Raw genomic sequence first — 18,716 nt, forward strand, 5'->3', positions numbered from 1 at the left:
AATCAGCCAATCAGATTTTTCTAACTTAATTCCGATTGGCTGATAGAATCCTATCAGCCAATCGGAATTCGGCGGACGCCATCTTGGATGACGTCATTTAAAGGTACCTCATTCGTCGTTCAGTCGTCGGCCGGGATAGATGCTCCGCGGTGGCGGAGCGAAGAAAGAAGATTGAAGATGCCGCTTCATGGAAGATGCTGCCGGAAGGAAGAAGACTTTGCTGCCGCTTGGAGGAAGACGTCGCCGGAGGAAGAATTCTTCTTTGCCGCTTGCAGGAAGACGTCGCCGGAGGAAGAATTCTTCTTTGCCGCTTGGAGCAAGACATCGCCCGAATCAGATGAGGAGTTTGGCCCGGTGTGGTGAAGACAAGGTAGGGAGATCTTCAGGGGGGTAGTGTTAGGCTTTTTTAAGGGGGGTTTGGGTGGGTTTAGAATAGGGGTATGTGGGTGGTGGGTTGTAATGGGGGGGGTATTGTATATGTTTTTAAATGCAAAAGAGCTGAATTCTTTGGGGCATGCCCCACAAAAGGCCCTTTTAAGGGCTGGTAAGGTAAAGAGCTTTGAACTTTTTTTAATTTAGAATAGGGCAGGGAATTTTTTTTATTTTGGGGGGCTTTATTCTTTTATTAGGGGGCTTAGAATAGGTGTAATTAGCTTAAAAATCTTGTAATCTTTTTTTTATTTTTTGTAATTTAGTGTTTGTTTGTTTTTGTAATTTAGTTTAGTTTATTTAATTGTATTTTTAGATAGATATTTGTAGTTTATTTAATTTATTGATAGTATAGGTGTATTTGTAACTTAGGTTAGGATTTATTTTACAGGTAATTGGGTAATTATTTTAACTAGGTAGATATTAAATAGGTAATAACTATTTAATAGCTATTAGACCTAGTTAAAATAATTAACAATTTACCTGTAAAATAAATATAAACCCTAACATAGCTATAATGTAATTATTAATTATATTGTAGCTATCTTAGGGTTTATTTTATAGGTAAGTATTTAGATTTAAATAGGAATATTTTAATTAATAATATTATTAGATTTATTTTAATAAGAGTTTAGTTAGGATGTTAGAGTTAGATAGGGTTATTATACTTAATATATATATATATATATAATATAATAACGATATTAACTATATGAACCCTAATATAATTAGGGTTAATATAGTTAATATATATATAATATAATAACTATATTAACTATATTAACCCTAATATAATTAGGGTTAATATAGTTAATATACCTGGCGGCGGTGTAGGGGGATTAGATTAGGGGTTAATACATTTATTATAGGTGGCCGCGGTGTAGGGGGATGTAGATTGTAGGCAAAAGAGCAGTTTACTTTGTGACAAAGCCCCGCCAAAAGCCCTTTTAAGGGCTGGCAAAAGAGCTGTTACTTTGGGGCAATGCCACGCAAAAAGCCCTTTTCAGGGCTATTTGTAGGGTTAGACTTAGGTTTAGTGGTAGGGATAGTTTAGTATTTTAGGGGTTGAATAATTTAATATAGATGGCGGCGGGGTAGGGGGATTAGATTAGGGGTTAATAATTTTAAAATAGATAGCGGCGGGGTAGGGGCTCACTTAAGGGGGTAGGTAAGGTAGATGGCGGCGGTGTTAGGGGCTCACTTTAGGGGGTTATAGATTTAATATAGCTGGCGCCGGTTTAGGGGTTAATAACTTTATTAGGTAGCGGCGGTTAAGGGGTTAATACATATTTTATTGTTAGGCTAGTGAGGGGGGATAGCGGATAGAGGGTAAGACGTGTCGGGCTATGTTAGGGAGGCGTGTTAGACTTGTCGGGCTATGTTAGGGAGGCGTGTTAGACTTGTCGGGCTATGTTAGGGAGGCGTGTTAGACTTGTCGGGCTATGTTAGGGAGGCGTGTTAGACAGTGCGGGTGTTTTAGACTTTAGTCAGGTTTTGTAGGCGCCGGCAGTTTCTAACGTGGCGCAAGTCACTGGCGACGCCAGAAATTTGTACTTGCGCAGATTTCTGGACATCGCTGGTTTGTCAGACTTACGGCACGTTAGCATCTGACGGCGCCATATATGGGATAGCTCGAGTTGCGAGCTGAAACTGCGGGCGACGCGGGTTCCCTCGCTTGCGCCGCAAACTGCGATCTATATCGGATTGCGCCCCTAATCCATATGTACCTGCGGGCAACAGAACATTAGAAAATCATCTGGGGTTTCCTGGAGCTGCTGGCCCAATTGATACAACATTCTCTACTCTCCTATTAGTTATATAGTTGGTTCTCCTAATCAATACCACCTAGCACACAGATGTATCCATTAGAAAGTACACTGTGGCATTAGCAGTTGCCACACTTTCTACATAAAATATGCTCTTTAAAGGGACAGTACACTGTAAAATAGTTTTTATATTAATGTATTTTCAATGACTTCTTATACCAGTGCAGAGTATAAAATGTATGAGAAATTGCATTTTCAGGTTTATTTGTGTATATGATTTGGCTGGTTTTGTACTTTTAAACCACAGCCTATTACAATGGGTTGAGCTTCAGGTAATATCATATCTCATTATGTCATCACTTTGTGTACACACACTTGCTTTCTTATGTTATATTTGTCTGGAAAACTAAAGCTCAATACATAGAGAGAACAATGGAAACTTAACTTTCCTGCACCCCACTGGGAGTGTAATTTCTTCTGCTGGCTGTGTTTACTTAGGCTATTCAATAGCTGAGACTCCAGTATAGAAACATTTACTATAGGTGGGGATACCACAGGCTAAATCAGCTATTTCAAAGGCCAAAATAGGGGTAAAGGAGCTACTTGTAAACAATTTAAGGGGGTATTACATGTTTCCTTTATATTATATATCTCTACATTTTTTTTTTAATTTCACTTGTTTTATTTATATTATATTTGTATCCAAATCATTGAAGCCATCCATGTAGGTATTAATATGTAATATTTCCTCATTTATTTAGTTTTTTTTATTTCTGATTATGATGCCTAACATGAAATAGCAAGTGCAATCTAGTTTATGGAACAAACAAGAATAAAAGTAGGGATTTTTATTAGACCAACAAATACAATTTTTATATAGTAAAAATAAAATGTAGTGAGGAAAAACATAACTTAGTTTGATATACAGTGTTGTACAGGGTGTTTAAAAAGATATAGGACTAGATTGCAAGTGGTGCACTAATTTTTTGTGCTCTGGCAAATGGGAAATTCAGCCGTTTGCGTGCACGCAAAAAAAAACAGCCATTCCACACTAGAGCTCGCGGTAGCAATTAGCGCTCAGAAAATTACCCAGAGATCAGATCTCTGATTAATTTTCTAAAAGTACCCAAATGCCCCCAACATAAAAAGGGTATTTTTAAGAAAAAAAAGTTATGTGCAAGGCAAAGAAAACATAAATTACAGAATTTGTATGTCCTCTCTAGCATGGAACAAATCTGTTTACACAAGGTGTAAAAGTGTTTAGTACCCCTTTTAATAACTTACTTGTTAAACATTTAGCACTAGTCCTGGGCTTCTCTAGGGTCATAGCAATATCCTGGCAGGAGTGGGACATTCTGAATTGTTAGTGGTACTGGCAACAGCTTTATTTGGCAGGTGGGCTGTTCACAGTGAGACTGTCGGCGATATAAAAGAAAAACAAAACTAATTGTTTATACAATGAACTATCATAATTATAACAGAATGAGTCAAGCCAGGGTAACTAAACACAAGACTGGTTTAATGTCTGGACATATAAAAAAAGTAGTTTTAAACCATTTCTATTTGTAACCACAAAGAAAAATTAACATCCGAATGTGGATTTTTAAAGAATATAATAGTTAGTTGTAGATATCAGAACAGTTGATTTAAAATGAAAATAAAAAAAGAGAAGTTAGCTTTTCCTTAATAATTATGTAGTCTGCTAAATTGTGTTAATAGGCAAGACCATTGCAAATTAAAAAGCTAATAAGCTATGGATTCCGACACATCACAACTTTATGTTAAAGGGACAGTCTTCTCTAAAATTGTTATTGTTTAAAAATATAGATAACACCTTAACTACCCAATTCCCCAGGATTGCACAACCAACATTGTTATATTAATATATTGTATAACCTTTAAACCTCTACATTTCTGCCTATTTCTAAGCCACTACAGGCAGCCTCTTATCTCATAGCATTTTTATATAGATTTATATAGATTTGCCATATAGATAACATTGTGCTCAATCCTGTGGAGTTATTCTTTAGTCAGCACTAATTAGCTAAAATGCAAGTCTGTAACTAGCACTGAGATAAGGTTGCTGTCTGCAGATGCTGATACAAGGTAGTCACAAAGGTAAAACATATATTAATATATGTGCTAGTTATTCAAAATTTGGGAATAGGTAATAAAGGGAATATCTATCTAAACAATAAAACGTTTGGAGTAGAGTGTCCCTTTCTATTTTTAGCACCTTTCTAAAGGCTTTAAATTGCATATAACTAACATATATTGGGCTAATTAAAGGGACACTGAACCCAATTTTTTTCTTTCGTGATTCAGATAGAGCATGAAATTGTAAGCAACTTTCTAATTTACTCCTATTATCAAATTTTCTTCATTCTCTTGGTATCTTTATTTGAAATGCAAGAATGTAAGTTTAGATGCCGGCCCATTTTTGGTGAACAACCTGGTTTGTTCTTGCTGATTGGTGGATAAATTCATCCACCAATAAAAAAAAGCTGTCCAGAGTTCTGAACTAATAAAAAAGCTTAGATGCCTTCTATATCAAATAAAGATAGCAAGAGAGCGAAGAAAATGTGATAATAGGAGTAAATTAGAAAGTTGCTTAAAATCACATGCTCTATCTGAATCACAAAAGAAAAAATTTTGGTTCAGTGTCCCTTTAACAACCGCTTTTCAATCCATCTAAAAAACCTTAAAGTTGTATTTTTACATTAACACCTCACATTTGAAGCCTTGGGGCCGATTGATCAATGTTTGTCCGACATGATACCCTGTAGCGTATCATGTACGACAGACATTGCTGAATGCTGACAGCATACGCTGTCAGCATTTAACATTGCACAAGCAGTTCACCAGAATGCCGCCCCCTGCAGATTTGTGGCCAATCGGCAGCTAGGGGGTGTCAATCAGCCCGATTTAGACCACTACTTCATAACTGCCATTTACACCGAGCCTGAAGACTCGCACGAAAACAGGGGCATCATGCTACACCATTAGGAGCTTAATAATTTGCCCCTTGAAGTGAATTTTTGTGCACGTTAAAAAAGTTTTAAAACCTAAATTTCACAATATACAAAAGAAACACTTTAAATATAAAACATATATTTGTAAATCTAATTATTTATAAAAAAAATTGATTTTCAGCTCTCAATGTTTTATAAAATTATTTTGAAATTTAGTTGAAATGAAAATATTGATACTGACAAAATAAGTGTAAAGATTTAGGGGCCGATTTAACAAAAGTTAAGAAGCAGCCATCGTAAGACCGTGGCTCCATAACTCCTCCGCCACCTCTGAGGTGGCGGACAGCAATCATCTCGATCGGATACAATCGGGATGATTAACACCCCCTGCTAGCGGACGATTGGCCACCAGAAATGCTTGTGCAATGTTAAATGCTGACAGCGTATGCTGTCGGCATTTAGCGATGTCGGGCGGACATAATCCATTGTTAAATCTACCCCATAGTGTCTATAAAACAATGGGAGCTGCCATGTTGTAACTTAGGTTACTTTCTCTGCTGTGGCCATTTAGGGACAGTTATAAATAGGTCACTAGAGTGTGCAGCAATGGCTGTGTGGAATATAACAGCGTTCTGCACCTCCATTTCTAACAGGAACTGAAAAGCTCACAATTTCAAAATGGAATTACAGGAAAAGGGGACAAACTAAGTAATGAAAGTATATTGCAGAGTTTTTTTTCATATATACGATTTATCATTTTATATTACCATATCAATGTGTTCAATATCCCTTTAAGTTCTTGTTAACAGGATAGAAACTGGGAAGCCACCCAAAACTGACATATACAATAGCCCTTTCAAACCTTTTAAAGGGATATTAAACCCACATTTTTTCTTTCATGATTCAGATAAAGCATGCAATGTTAAGCAACTTTCTAATTTACTCCTGTAATCATTTTTTCTTTGTTCTCTTCGTATCTTTATTTGAAAAAGCAGGAATGTACGCTTACAAGCCGGCCCATCTTTGGTTCAGCACCTGGGTAAAGCTTGCTTATTGGTGGCTAAATGCACCCAGCTATCAGCAAGCTCTCTCCAGGGTGTTGAACCACAAATGGGCTGGCTTAAAGGTTAAATTCCTGCTTTTTCAAATAAAGATAGCAAGAGAACAAAGAAAAAAAATTATAATAGAAGTAAATTAGAAAGTTGCTTAAAATTGCCTGCTCTATCTGAATCATGTGATGATAAAAAAAAATTTATTGAAGTTTTTTTAAGAACAGTAACAAAGCAGATGGAATTTGCCATGACTCAGACAGTAAAAATAAATAAGTAAATTTCCATAACAGAGGAAAGACTTGTGTACTTAGCATAAAATAATCCTTAGGCAAATAGAAATGAAACCTATTTTTTTTATTTTTTTATTTTTTCTTCAGTAGTTTAGACCTCCTAATATAAATATAGGTCACCCTTGGACCTATGTGTCATTAAAAAAAACTCTTAATGGAGGTGAATTAACTCAAACTATATTTTTGGGCTTGATAACATGAGAGACAAAATATAGTAAACAAAGAATATGACAACGGTAACTATGAAATTATGAATACAGCCTCTTTTGGACCTTGAGATGATATCATATTAAGTAACATATTAGTGAGGGAACCATATGTGTTAGATACATAGTAATAATCAGGAGAGCAGATAGTGTAGATGGTTATATGATCCTGCACTTAGATAGGGGCTGATAGGCTTGCAAGAATTTTGAAATTTTGAAAAATATTTAAGGGTTCAATAAATTAGCTAGTAGCCAATGTTGACAGAAGCCCCGCTGATGGAAACAGCAACACCAAAAGGCAACCCAAGCACTATAGACACCAAACTAGGACTTGGATAATGAGACACTGCTAATGTAGACCCTAAAAAATAACATAAGTTGAAGACCATAGGGTGAAGGGTTTGATAATGTAAAATATATTCTACCATACAATCACTAGCCTACTGTTGTTGGCGATAGCAGTATATTATAGCAGGCTGAGATGTGCTGTCTCTGCCGCAGACAGCCTACCATCAGCATAAAGTAAATTTAAAACAGCCATCCCCCATTAGAGGGGTTAATACCCTTACAAAAGTAAGCAAAATGTTCAATATGTAAATAAATATTCAAGTGACAGCATACGTGCTCAAGGGGGACGATTGAGTTATGTCAGACCTTACCACAGTATTACTATATGTCTGCGTAGGGCAGGGGTGTCCAAACTTTGCTCTCCAGAGGTTTTGGAACTACATTTCCCATGATGCTCAGCCAGCATTTTATCTAGCTGAGCATCATGGGAAATGTAGTTCCAAAACCTCTGGAGAGCAAAGTTTGGACACCCCTGGCGTAGGGAGTTTGGTATCTAGTATATTTAAAAATAAGATAGAGCTGTAGGTAGCGGTTACGAAGGTATCGTTACACCCCACAGGTTATTATAAAATCTTCTATATAATGCTAGATCTTTGGGCTTTGTAAATAACATGTACATTAATCTTCGTATGTTGTGTGTAGTCTAAGCTGGCCTTAGGAAACCTGGATTTACATAAGAAGAGCACTGTACAAGATTGCAAATCAATTCATTTGTAAGGTTAAACTAAGCAGTTACTAATATGTTTATACAGTAGCGTATATATCACCTCTAAATATGTGCTGGTAATCTTCTATTCGGTTTTTAAGTCTAATAGACACATATCATGTAGGATTCTTACAACATATATTAGAGATAACCCAACAGTAGACATGAAGTAAATAGCTAACATAAAAAATAAACTATATGCATAACAATAGTGTACAACAAACGGTAGATTAACACAGGTGAAAGCCCTTAACTAAGACTCAGTCAAAATGTCCTTATATAAATGAATTACCCATAGTAGGAAGGATATCTCTGAGCTGGAGGTAGAAAACTCATAGTTTATAATGAGCTCAGGAACTGCCCCAACATTATGAAGATCTATTGTAACCTATTCCGCACAGCTCAGCACTCAAGTGCCAAACCAACGCACAATTTTTCTTGTGGTTTGGGTTTCCAGCCGGCTATGACTCTGCAGCAGAACCTCTATCGCTAACAAGCTGCCCGGTATTTTTGGAGGGACTGTCCAAGATCAGATTAGTGGCGAATTTGAGGTGTCCCTGGGAAACATAAATCTAGCTTGCAGCAGCTGGCCGGACTTGATGCACATGGATTGGCTCTGATTAAAGCCTGTAAAGGGTAGCCGCTTCTGTTCAAACGTGTTTCTCCAATCGGCTTGAGGGAGTCAAGCCACTGCATTTGTAGACATCGGTCGTGGGCTATCTCCCGGTTCAGAATCACCAACAGTTTCAGTCGGTATCCTAATGATGTATTCTTTGCCACTAGCGGGTTTGTCATGTTCAATCTCCCCCTACACTGATAGGGTTCTTGCATTCAGTAGGAGCAAGCAGCTCCTGGCCACAAACTTAGGACAGATCTACTCAAAGCTCTCATCCTGAGATCCTGAGTCTGGGGCCTTGATTTGAGGAGCAATATCCGTGTTTTGCTCTACCAAGCTTACATTTTCTAGATCACTCCTTGTGTTTTCCAGTGTCTGTGGGGGGCTTATTCTATGCTTAGAAGTGCACATACTACCCCAGTCTCTGGTTAGGTGATCAGAGATACATCATTGCTGGTCTTCTAGTAATCTGCTTATAGAGTCTAGTAGTATTGTATCAGCATGAGCCATTCTGTACTGATATATTGTAGATTCCTCTTAGGCTGTCTCAGCGGTCTCATACTGACTTGCAACAGGATAATCTGAGAGTTGGGTGCAAACACTAGATTCAAATATTTCTTGCAACAGCCCTTTATTGCAGATATCGGTTTACTCTTAGTGATGAGAAAGGCAGTCTGGAAACGACTGCAATACACCGTATACGGGGGGCTGCTGAAGCCTCATGGTATGGCCGCCTGAGGTTCCAACGATCCAGATCTGGGTCCCAGTAATCATAGGTTCCGCAACTTTAGTATGATTTGAATCAGGGTTTCCTGACCCGATTAGAGCTGAGAATTATTTTAGTAGAGGCTGCAGGATTAGCTTGATAACCGGCGGGTTAAGAAGATTATACATGGAGCCACAGATATTGCGACCTAACATGGCCACTGCCTAGACATGCCCCCATGTGATAAATTTAATGTTATAAAAACTTACCATTAGATCTTAACCCCTTCACCTAAAAGGACGTATATATATGTTGTGCGGTACTTTGGCTATCGTACCGCAAAACAAATTTATATGTCCTCACTTCAGGATGCTCCAGCACTCTCGGCTGCTAAGTTACAGCTGAGAGCTGGAGCTCCTAAAGCTTCAGGCATTTGTCGCATATGGAGCCAGAGCGTGATCGCTGCTCCGCCTCCATACGAGGGCAGATGCTTAATCATTACAGATGATGACACTGTGTGTGTCACCATCTGTAACGATCTTCTGTTGGTGCTGATGGGAGGTGTGGGTGAATGGGAGGCGGGTAGGTGGCCCAGCAGGGGAGGCAGGAGGGAGAGGGAGGAAGTGGGAGGTCCCTACACTATGGAAAAAAATAAAATAAAAGGGATGGGGCAGCTACACTACCAGAAAAGGGGATCTGAGGGTGTGGGGGCCCTAAACAAAAGATTGCTGGCGGGTGGGGGGCACACTATGCTACAGAAAATATAAAAAAAACTGTTTTATAGGTACTTGCAGACAGCTGCCAGTGCCTAAGATGGTGCCTAACAGAGGGGGGAGGTTAAGAGAGCTGTTTGTGGGGATCAGGGAGTTTGAGGGGTAAGGGGGATCCTACACTGGAGAAATATAAAAAAAAACAACAAAAAAAAACATTTTATTAAAAAAAAAAAAAAAAAGCCTTATTTTTTCCTACTTGCAGTCTTTCTGCCATTACCTAAGATGGGGGTTACCAGTGGGGGGGTGGAAGAGGAAAGAGAGCTTTTTGGGAGGGATCAGGTAGGGATCAGGGGGTGGGGAGTGTCAGGTAGGATCCTAATCTCTACACTAAAGCTAACATTAACCTTTTAAGCTACCTAATTGATCCCTTCACTGACGGTAAAAATAGAAGTGTAGTGCGCAGCTAAATAAATGGCCTTCTATTTACCAAAAAGCAATGGCAAAGCCATAAATGTCTGCTATTTCTGAACAAAGGGGATACCAGAGAAACGTTTACAAACATAATTGACATGATTGCACAAGCAGTATGTAAATAATTTCTGTGAGAAACCCAAAGATTGTGAAAAAGTACCAATTTTTTTTTATTTGATGGCATTTGGCGGTGAAATGGTGGCATGAAATATACCAAAATTGGCCTAGATCAATACCTTGGGTTGTCTACTTAAAAAATATATATATATATTTCATAGGTAAATAAAAAAAACAAGGCTCTATTTCTGCTTAAATGGAGTGATAGCAAAAATGCTAAAAATGCTCTGGTATTTTGGGCAAGTTTTTGTCTGGAAGTCCCGGTCTGAAAGGTTTAAATTATAATATTAAGAAACACTATATATATATATACAAAAACAAAACAAAAATTATGACCTAAAATAATAACAAAATTAATTTTTATTACACCGTGCTTTGTTTTTCCTCCTCCCACGTACATTTCTTTTTCTGTAGCATACAGTGCGTCCCTACCTGCTCTATACGTAGTTTTTAATGCCCTCTCCTGTGAGTTGCTGAGATATTCACTCACAGCTGGGAAACTCATGTCTAAGCAATTGCTGTCTATAATACAAGTAAAGTGTGAATCAGAACTAGAGCATTTTGTTTTTGCACTTTTATATCCCGTTAAGGCTTAAAGGGAAATGAAACCCAAATGTTTTCTTTCATGATTTAGAAAGAGCGTGCAATTTGAAACAACTTTCTAATTTACTTCTATTATCTAATTTGCTTCATTCTCTTGATATACTTTGCTGAACAACATATCTAGATAGACTCAGTAGCTGCTGATTGGTGACTGCACATAGATGCCTCATGTGATTGGCTCACCCATGTGCATTGCTATTTCTTCAACAAAGGATATCTAAAGATCAAGCAAAATAGATAATAGAAGTAAATTGCAATGTTGTTTAAAATTGTATTCTCTACCTGAATCATGAAAGAAAATTTTTGGTTTTAAAGCCCCTTTAATAAATGTAAAACAAATGGTTAAAAAGAATAAAAGGTTTTGAAGAATGGGTTAAAGAGTTAAAGGGACATTAAAGACTATGATATGGTAATATAAAATGATAAATTATATATATATATATATATATATATATATATATATATATATATATATATATATATATATATATATATATATATATATATAAAATAAAACCTCTGCAGTATACTTTCACTATTTTGTCCCCTAATCCTGTAATTCTATTCTGAAATTGTAAACGTTTCAGTTCCTGTTAGAAATGGTAATGCAGAACACTGTTATATTCCACGCAGCCATTGGCTGCACACTCTAGTGACCTATTTATAACGGTCCCTAATTGGCCACAGTAGAGAAGGTAACCTAAGTTACAACATGGCAGCTCCCATTGTTTTATAGACACTAAAACTTTACACTTATTTTGTCAATATTTAAATAACTAATGAAACTTTAAAAAAAATTACATCTACATTTTATTCTCAGACTAATCTTTTCTTTGAAGGCATCACTCTATGTATCATTTATTTAGGGTTTAATGTCCCTTTAAAGGGCCATTCAATACAGTAGAAATGCATAATAAAAAAACTATGCAATAGCATTTACTCTGCATTTCAAATAAGTTGTAGATTTTTGTTTGACAAATTATTTTTCCCCATTTCCTAGCCCCTTGTATCATGTGACATCCATCAATTACAGACTAGTATACAAATATACTGTAAACTCTTCCACATACTAATTAGGAGCTGGTGTCTCAGAAAGTATGCATATAAAAAGAGTGCGCACAATTTGAGAATGTAAGTAAAATTGAAAAGTCTCTTAAAACTGCTTGCTCTATCTGAATCATAAAAGTTTTTTAAATTCTTACCTTAGATTAAACTGCAAATAGCCTCCTGCACCTTTTCTATATCATGCAGCAGGAATGTAAAAAAGTTATTTTAAAATGAATATTGTTTCTGGCCAAGCTCCTCCCACTGATGACATCACAATCTGGGCTGTATCTAGGTCCTACTGAATAGCATTGACAGTCTGTTAAATCCAACTAGTGAGCCTTTTGTGATTGGACAACATATGCAGCCCAGATGGTGATATCATCAGTGGGTGGATCTTGGCAGCCATTTCAAAGTGGCCAGAAATAATATTTATTTTAAAATAACTTTTTTACCATCCCTGCTGCATGATAAAGAAAAGGTGTAGGAGGCTATTTGCAGCTTAATCTAAGGTATGACTTCAAGATGACTAAGGTGAAGACTGTCCCTTTAAGTCTTATTATTAATGGGGTTTTTTTTCACTTGATCTTTATGCAACTGTTACCTGAGCGGAATTATGCATTTACATTATCTGACATGAATACTGTACTAGCACTTGCAGAATTAATATTGACCATTGACATTAATCTGAGCACAATATGCAAGCAATATTAATTGAGCATAAGCAGTAGTAGTGCTCAATATTTCTTGTATTATTTTTGGTTAAAAATTGTACAAAGATACATATAAACTGAGAATATTTAACACACACAAAGGTATTACAAGTCAGGATAATAACACAAAGCTACATACACTTACTGTAAAGTAGTTAACCTCATTTTCAATAATATTCAATGAGTGGGGAAGTGTTAATATATAGATGAAAAAATGGGAGCAGGCACTCTTTGGTTAGGTGAAATAAATGTTAAAAACATACCTTTATTAAACCTTAAAAAATAACATCAGTGCATCCCAAACAGAGGGCAGACATAGGCAGTGACAGCCTGACGCGTTTCGCGCCCCCTAGTGGAGCTTCCTCAAAGAGTGCCTGCTTCCATTTTTTCATCTATATGCACTTTAGCCTGATCAGCTATACAGCTACGGCACTCCAAGTATCCCTGTATCACAGCCTTTTACATATTTTTTCAATTGTGTGCACGGACCGATGGTTTAAGCTGTGTTCCGGATACCCCTGTCTTCTGCTTGCAAAGTGTTAATATATCCATACCAATACCATTTTATTTTACATTTTACTTGCAATTTATGCCAAAGTATTTAGTGAACAACAAAGGTAGCAATCGTGTCTATAGCTCAACATAAAAGTGACAGCTAGTTAGTCTCACTAAAATGTCTCAGATACACTTCCAATGTTCAGTATCTTGGTTTTATTGTTATTTCTTGTGTTGCAGATCAATATAGACAGTCCAACCAGAGAAGCCCTGAAAAAAGAAATCCACCGACCAACACCAAATAGTTTTGATGAAGCCCAGCTTATTGTTTTAAGGCACATGGAAAGGGATTCATACCCTAGATTTTTGACATCATCATTATACCAAAACATACAAAGCAAATTACAGCAGGAAAATGTAATCAACACCCAATGAAACTGGACCTGTTGTGATGACTGAAGCTTTTTTTGAGAATGTTTATTTGAACAAATATATTTTATAAGTAATACAACTTTTTTTTGTGTGGAAATTATCAGAAAAGATGAAGAGGAAGATGCCTAAATAGTTTAAAAATCCCATTACTTAAAGGGATAGTCATTTTTTTTTCTTTCATGATTCAGACAGAGCATGCAATTTTAAGCGACTTTCTAATTTACTCCTATTATCAAATTTTCTTTGTTCTCTTTCTATCTTTATTTGAAAAAGTAGTAATGTAAGCTAAGGAGCCAGACCATTTTTGGTTCAGCATCCTGGCTATCACTTGATTGATTAATGGCTACATTTAGCCACCCAATAAGCAAGAGCAACCCAGTTTCTGAACCAAAAATGGGCCGGCTCTTAAGTTTTACAAATAAAGATACCAAGACAAGAAAGAACAATTGATAATAGGAGTAAATGATAAAGTTGCTTAAAACTGATTGCTCTATCTGAATCATGAAAGTTTAATTTTGACTTTACTGTCCCTTTAAGTGGGAACATCTCAAATAATTTTAGAAAGGCAAATTATAGAATAAGGGCTGTTTATCTAGCTATGCAGGATTCTGAATAAAAAGATAATATAAAAAAAGATAAGCAATATAATGCTTATATATACAGTATATATATATATATATATAGAGAGAGAGAGAGATAAAGCATCATTTTTCTCCAAATCAATACATTTTTGATTATCAGGCTTTTAGTGATTTGATTGTAGATAACAATATTGTTTTTATTTCTTTGCTTAAGTAATAATTTAATAAAGCTTTGCGCTTTCTGGAAATTACATTTTTTTTACAGATGTTTTGTAAAATACCAATAAAATATCAGGCATAAAACTGGATGAAAAATGTTTCAAAGACAAAAAAGTGAAATATTTAAGGTGTATGATAGTGGTACTTAAAGTTTAATGCAGTATTTCTACAGAACTGGGAAGAATTCTTATTTTGCGTGATGGTTAAAGTTTGCCCCGCCCTCCTTCCTGCTCCTCCTCTACCTTCCCTATACATGTTCCGGTTTCACAGTGTGAAACACCTAAACTGCCCAGCCACGCCCCCTCAGATATAGGAAGCTGGGAGCTCACATTGTAACTGAGCACATTATACCCCGACTCCACCTGTAAAGTCACTGGCCTTTACACTGTTCTACAATAACTCCAACCCCTAGCCTGGTCTGTGATACTGCGCAGAAAAAGTAGTAATATATGTTTATAGTCTTCAATGGTCTCAGGGTATATATATCTTTGGTATTCTTACATTTTCTTTTATATAATTATTCCTACTTCATCTGTATTAAAGCTGTTTCATGTATCTTCTAATTGCTGTACAAATGTCTTCCTGAATTAAAATACTTTTATTATTATTTCCAATTTCTCCTGATTCTCCAGTAAGCATATGAGTCATACTATATTGTGATCTTAAACCTATTTACTGCTTTCTCATCTCCTGATAATGTTAAAGCCAATTTAGACTTTTTATATTTAAAGGGAGAGTCTAGTCAAAATGAAACTTTCATGATTTCGATAAAGCAGGTAGGAGTAAACAACTTTCCAATTTACTTTTATCATAAAATTTGCTTTGTTCTCTTGGTATTCTTATGCTATTTTCAAAATCCTTGAAGGCCGCATCTAATCTCAGTGCATTTTGACAGTTTTTCACAGCTAGAGGGCGTTAGTTCATGTGTGCCATATAGATAAATGTAGCCACCAATCAGCGCTACCCAGGTGCAGAACCAAAAATGGGCTGGCTCCTAACCTTACATTTCTGCTTTTTCAAATAATGATAGCAAGAGAACAAATAAAAATTGATAATAGGAGTAAATTTGAAAGTTGCTTAAAATTGCATGTTTTATCTGAATCATGAAAGAATAACAATTGTGTTTAGTATCCCTTTAAGGGAGGCATATTGCCTACTGAATGAGGAGAATACATACGGGAGATTAGATAAGAATTCAACAGAGGAGTTGATTATTAAATATGATGATGTATTGAATACACTGAGAAAGGGTGGATGTGACTCTCCCTCATTGTAGTTCTAGTAAAGGTTGAATGAGCGTTAAATATAGTAAGCTATAAGGTACTTGTAGTAGAGGGATGTAAAGCGGTAGGTATGTCACATTATTTCCTATCTATATGTTTAGATAGAGATTAGGGTAGAAATGGTATCAGCAGACTAACGGCTACATTTAGAGTTTTGTCTGTAAAGACCTGCTTAGCTAACGCAGCTTTTTTTCCTACCGCTGCTTCCAAACAACGTTTGTATTTAGAGTTGTCTGAAGGGCTGCGTTAGGCTCCAAAAAGGGTGCGTTGATCCGAATTTGCCGCCACCTCAACCCTCAATACCAGCGTTGCTTACGGTAGCGGTAAGCTGGCAAAACGTGCTTGTGCACGATTCCCCCATAGGAAACAATGGGGCAGTTTGGGCTAAAAAAAACCCTAACACCTGCAAAAAAGCAGCATTAAGCTCCCAACGCAGCCCCATTGTTTCCTATGGGGAAACACTCTCTAAGTCTGCACCTAACACCCTAACATGTACCCCGAGTCTAAACACCCCTAACCTTACACTTATAAACCTCTAATCTGCTGACCCTGCTATCGCTGACACCTGCATTACACTATTAACCCCTAATCTGCTGCTCCGGACACCGCCGCCACCGACATTATCCCTATGAACCCCTAATCTGCTGCCCCTAACATCGCCGACACCTACATAATATTTATTAACCCCTAATCTGCCCCCCCAACGTCGCCGCTACCTTACCTACACGAATTAACCCCTAATCTGCCGACCGGACCTCGCTGCCACTATAATAAATGTATTAAAATATAAAAGCTAAGTCTAACCCTAACACCCCCCTAAATTAAATATAATTTTAATCTAACGAAATAAATTAAACCTTATTAACTAAAGTATTCCTATTTAAAACTAAATACTTACCTGTAAAATGAACCCTAATATAGCTACAATATAACAAATAATTATATTCTAGCTATTTTAGGATTTATATTTATTTTACAGGCAACTTTGTATTTATTTTATCTAGGTACAATAGCTATTAAATAGTTATTTACTATTTAATAGCTACCTAGTTAAAATAATTACAAAATTACCTGTAAAATAAATCCTAACCTAAGTTACAATTAAACCTAACACTACACTATCAATAAATTAATTAAATAAATTACCTACAATTACATACAATTAAATAAACTAAACTAAATTACAAAAAAAAACAAACACTAAATTACAAAAAATAAAAAAAGATTACAAGAATATTAGGCTAATTACACCTACTCTAAGCCCCCTAATAAAATAAAAAAGCCCCCCAAAATAATAAAGGTCCCTACCCTATTCTAAATTAAAAAGTAATCAGCTCTTTTACCAGCCCTTAAAAGGGCTTTTTGCGGGGCATGCCCCAAAGTAATCAGCTCTTTTGCCTGTAAAAAAAAATACAACCCCCCCAACATTAAAACCCACCACCCACATACCCCTACTCTAACCCACCCAAACCCCCCTTAAATAAACCAAACACTACCCCCCCAGAAGATCTCCCTACCTTGAGTTGTCTTCACCCAGCCGGGCCGAAGTCTTCATCTGATGGGGCAGAAGAGGACATCCAGACCGGCAGAAGTCTTCATCCTATCCGGGCAGAAGAGGACATCCGGACCGGCAGACTTCTTCATCCAAGCGGCATCTTCTATCTTCATCTATCATGAGCGGATCCATCTTCTTCCCAGCCGACGCAGATCCATCCTCTTCAACCGACGCCTACTCGCCGAATGAAGGCCTTGAAATAAATCATATTACGTATGGCTTTCCTTCATAGCCAAGATGAGTAAAGAGCTGAATGGAACAACCTATTAAATCCACTTCCCAAGTATTTATATAAATTACATTTCCCAGTTCTGCAAGGATGGAAGGGAGACAACTAGACAAAGAAAAGTTTTGTGCAAAAAGGGATATAGAATGGGGTGTGTCTGAGCGGTGGCCATGTTAGGACACAATACCCGAAGCTGGTTGGGATGATTTGATAATCTTTAAATAGCTGTATGAATGCTTTCCGTCTCGGAGGAACCCACTATTTTCCTATAAATGATTCCTACTCTCGGGTCCAGACTGCTGAGCCCTTAAGCAGCAGCTTATTTGTAAGACCTCTGCACTCTCCAGCCCCCTGGTCATCTGGGCTATGTTGTCAACTTATCGCTGATATATGTACCAACTGGGAGTGCTTCACAAGTTATCCTAGTATTCTTTGCTGTGGATCAAATAGTAAGCCTGATCTGCAACTATTGAATGTGCAATGAGCACTATACTTGGGGCTACAGAGAATCTATTCTATTCTACTACTTTACCAGGCTGGAGAGATGTTTTGAGACAGTCCTCTATGAATGCTATCATCCGGATATGGCGGGCTGCGAACCTATAAAGGAAGACCGTTGTTTAACTGCAACTACTATTTTTCCTTCAGCAGATCCTGAGGTGACAAGCAACGTGAAAACTAAAGCTGTACCAAACAATTACATACCTGTGAAAGCTCCATACTAACTGTCGTTAAGCATGCAGTTAAGACCAGAACTATGAGGAGACCAGAGCGGCGGGTACTTAAGAGGTTTAAAAAGAAACTGGAACACTCACTTCTGCAGTCCCTTTCTCTAAATGGAATCAGTTGGCACCTTACTCATTATCTACTGCCTATTTCTACACTGGTAGTGACCAAATATCTATGCTCAAGGAGAAAGGTTTGACTTTTGTGGAATATTTTAGCAACTGTGAAATCAGGTGGTGGTTAAGATACTGGCCTTCATATGGGATCTGAGCTACTTGCTCATGTAGCTATTAGCCTTTGTCCTGAATATCCATTATGAATTGTGCATCCCTCTTTTAAGTTTAATAGTTTTTATCTCCTGAGACTGTTATACATATTGACTTGTACCATGGATGCTCATTTTTCTAATACTGTTGTTCTTATACATTGCTTCAATATAGTTAAAGT

General features: G+C 37.0%; 1 protein-coding gene across 1 annotated transcript in view; it reads left to right on the plus strand.

The window, feature by feature from the left end:
* RGS13 (regulator of G protein signaling 13) overlaps positions 1-15,086 on the plus strand; it is a 96,513-nt gene extending 81,427 nt beyond the window's left edge. Inside the window, exon 5 of the mRNA XM_053693716.1 lies at positions 13,488-15,086. Coding sequence (XP_053549691.1) covers positions 13,488-13,682 — 195 coding nt within the window. The 3' untranslated portion in view covers positions 13,683-15,086. The remainder of the gene's footprint in view (positions 1-13,487) is intronic.
* The last annotated feature ends 3,630 nt before the right edge of the window (positions 15,087-18,716 follow it).

Source organism: Bombina bombina, chromosome 10 (assembly GCF_027579735.1).
Source record: "Bombina bombina isolate aBomBom1 chromosome 10, aBomBom1.pri, whole genome shotgun sequence".
NCBI lineage: Eukaryota > Metazoa > Chordata > Amphibia > Anura > Bombinatoridae > Bombina > Bombina bombina.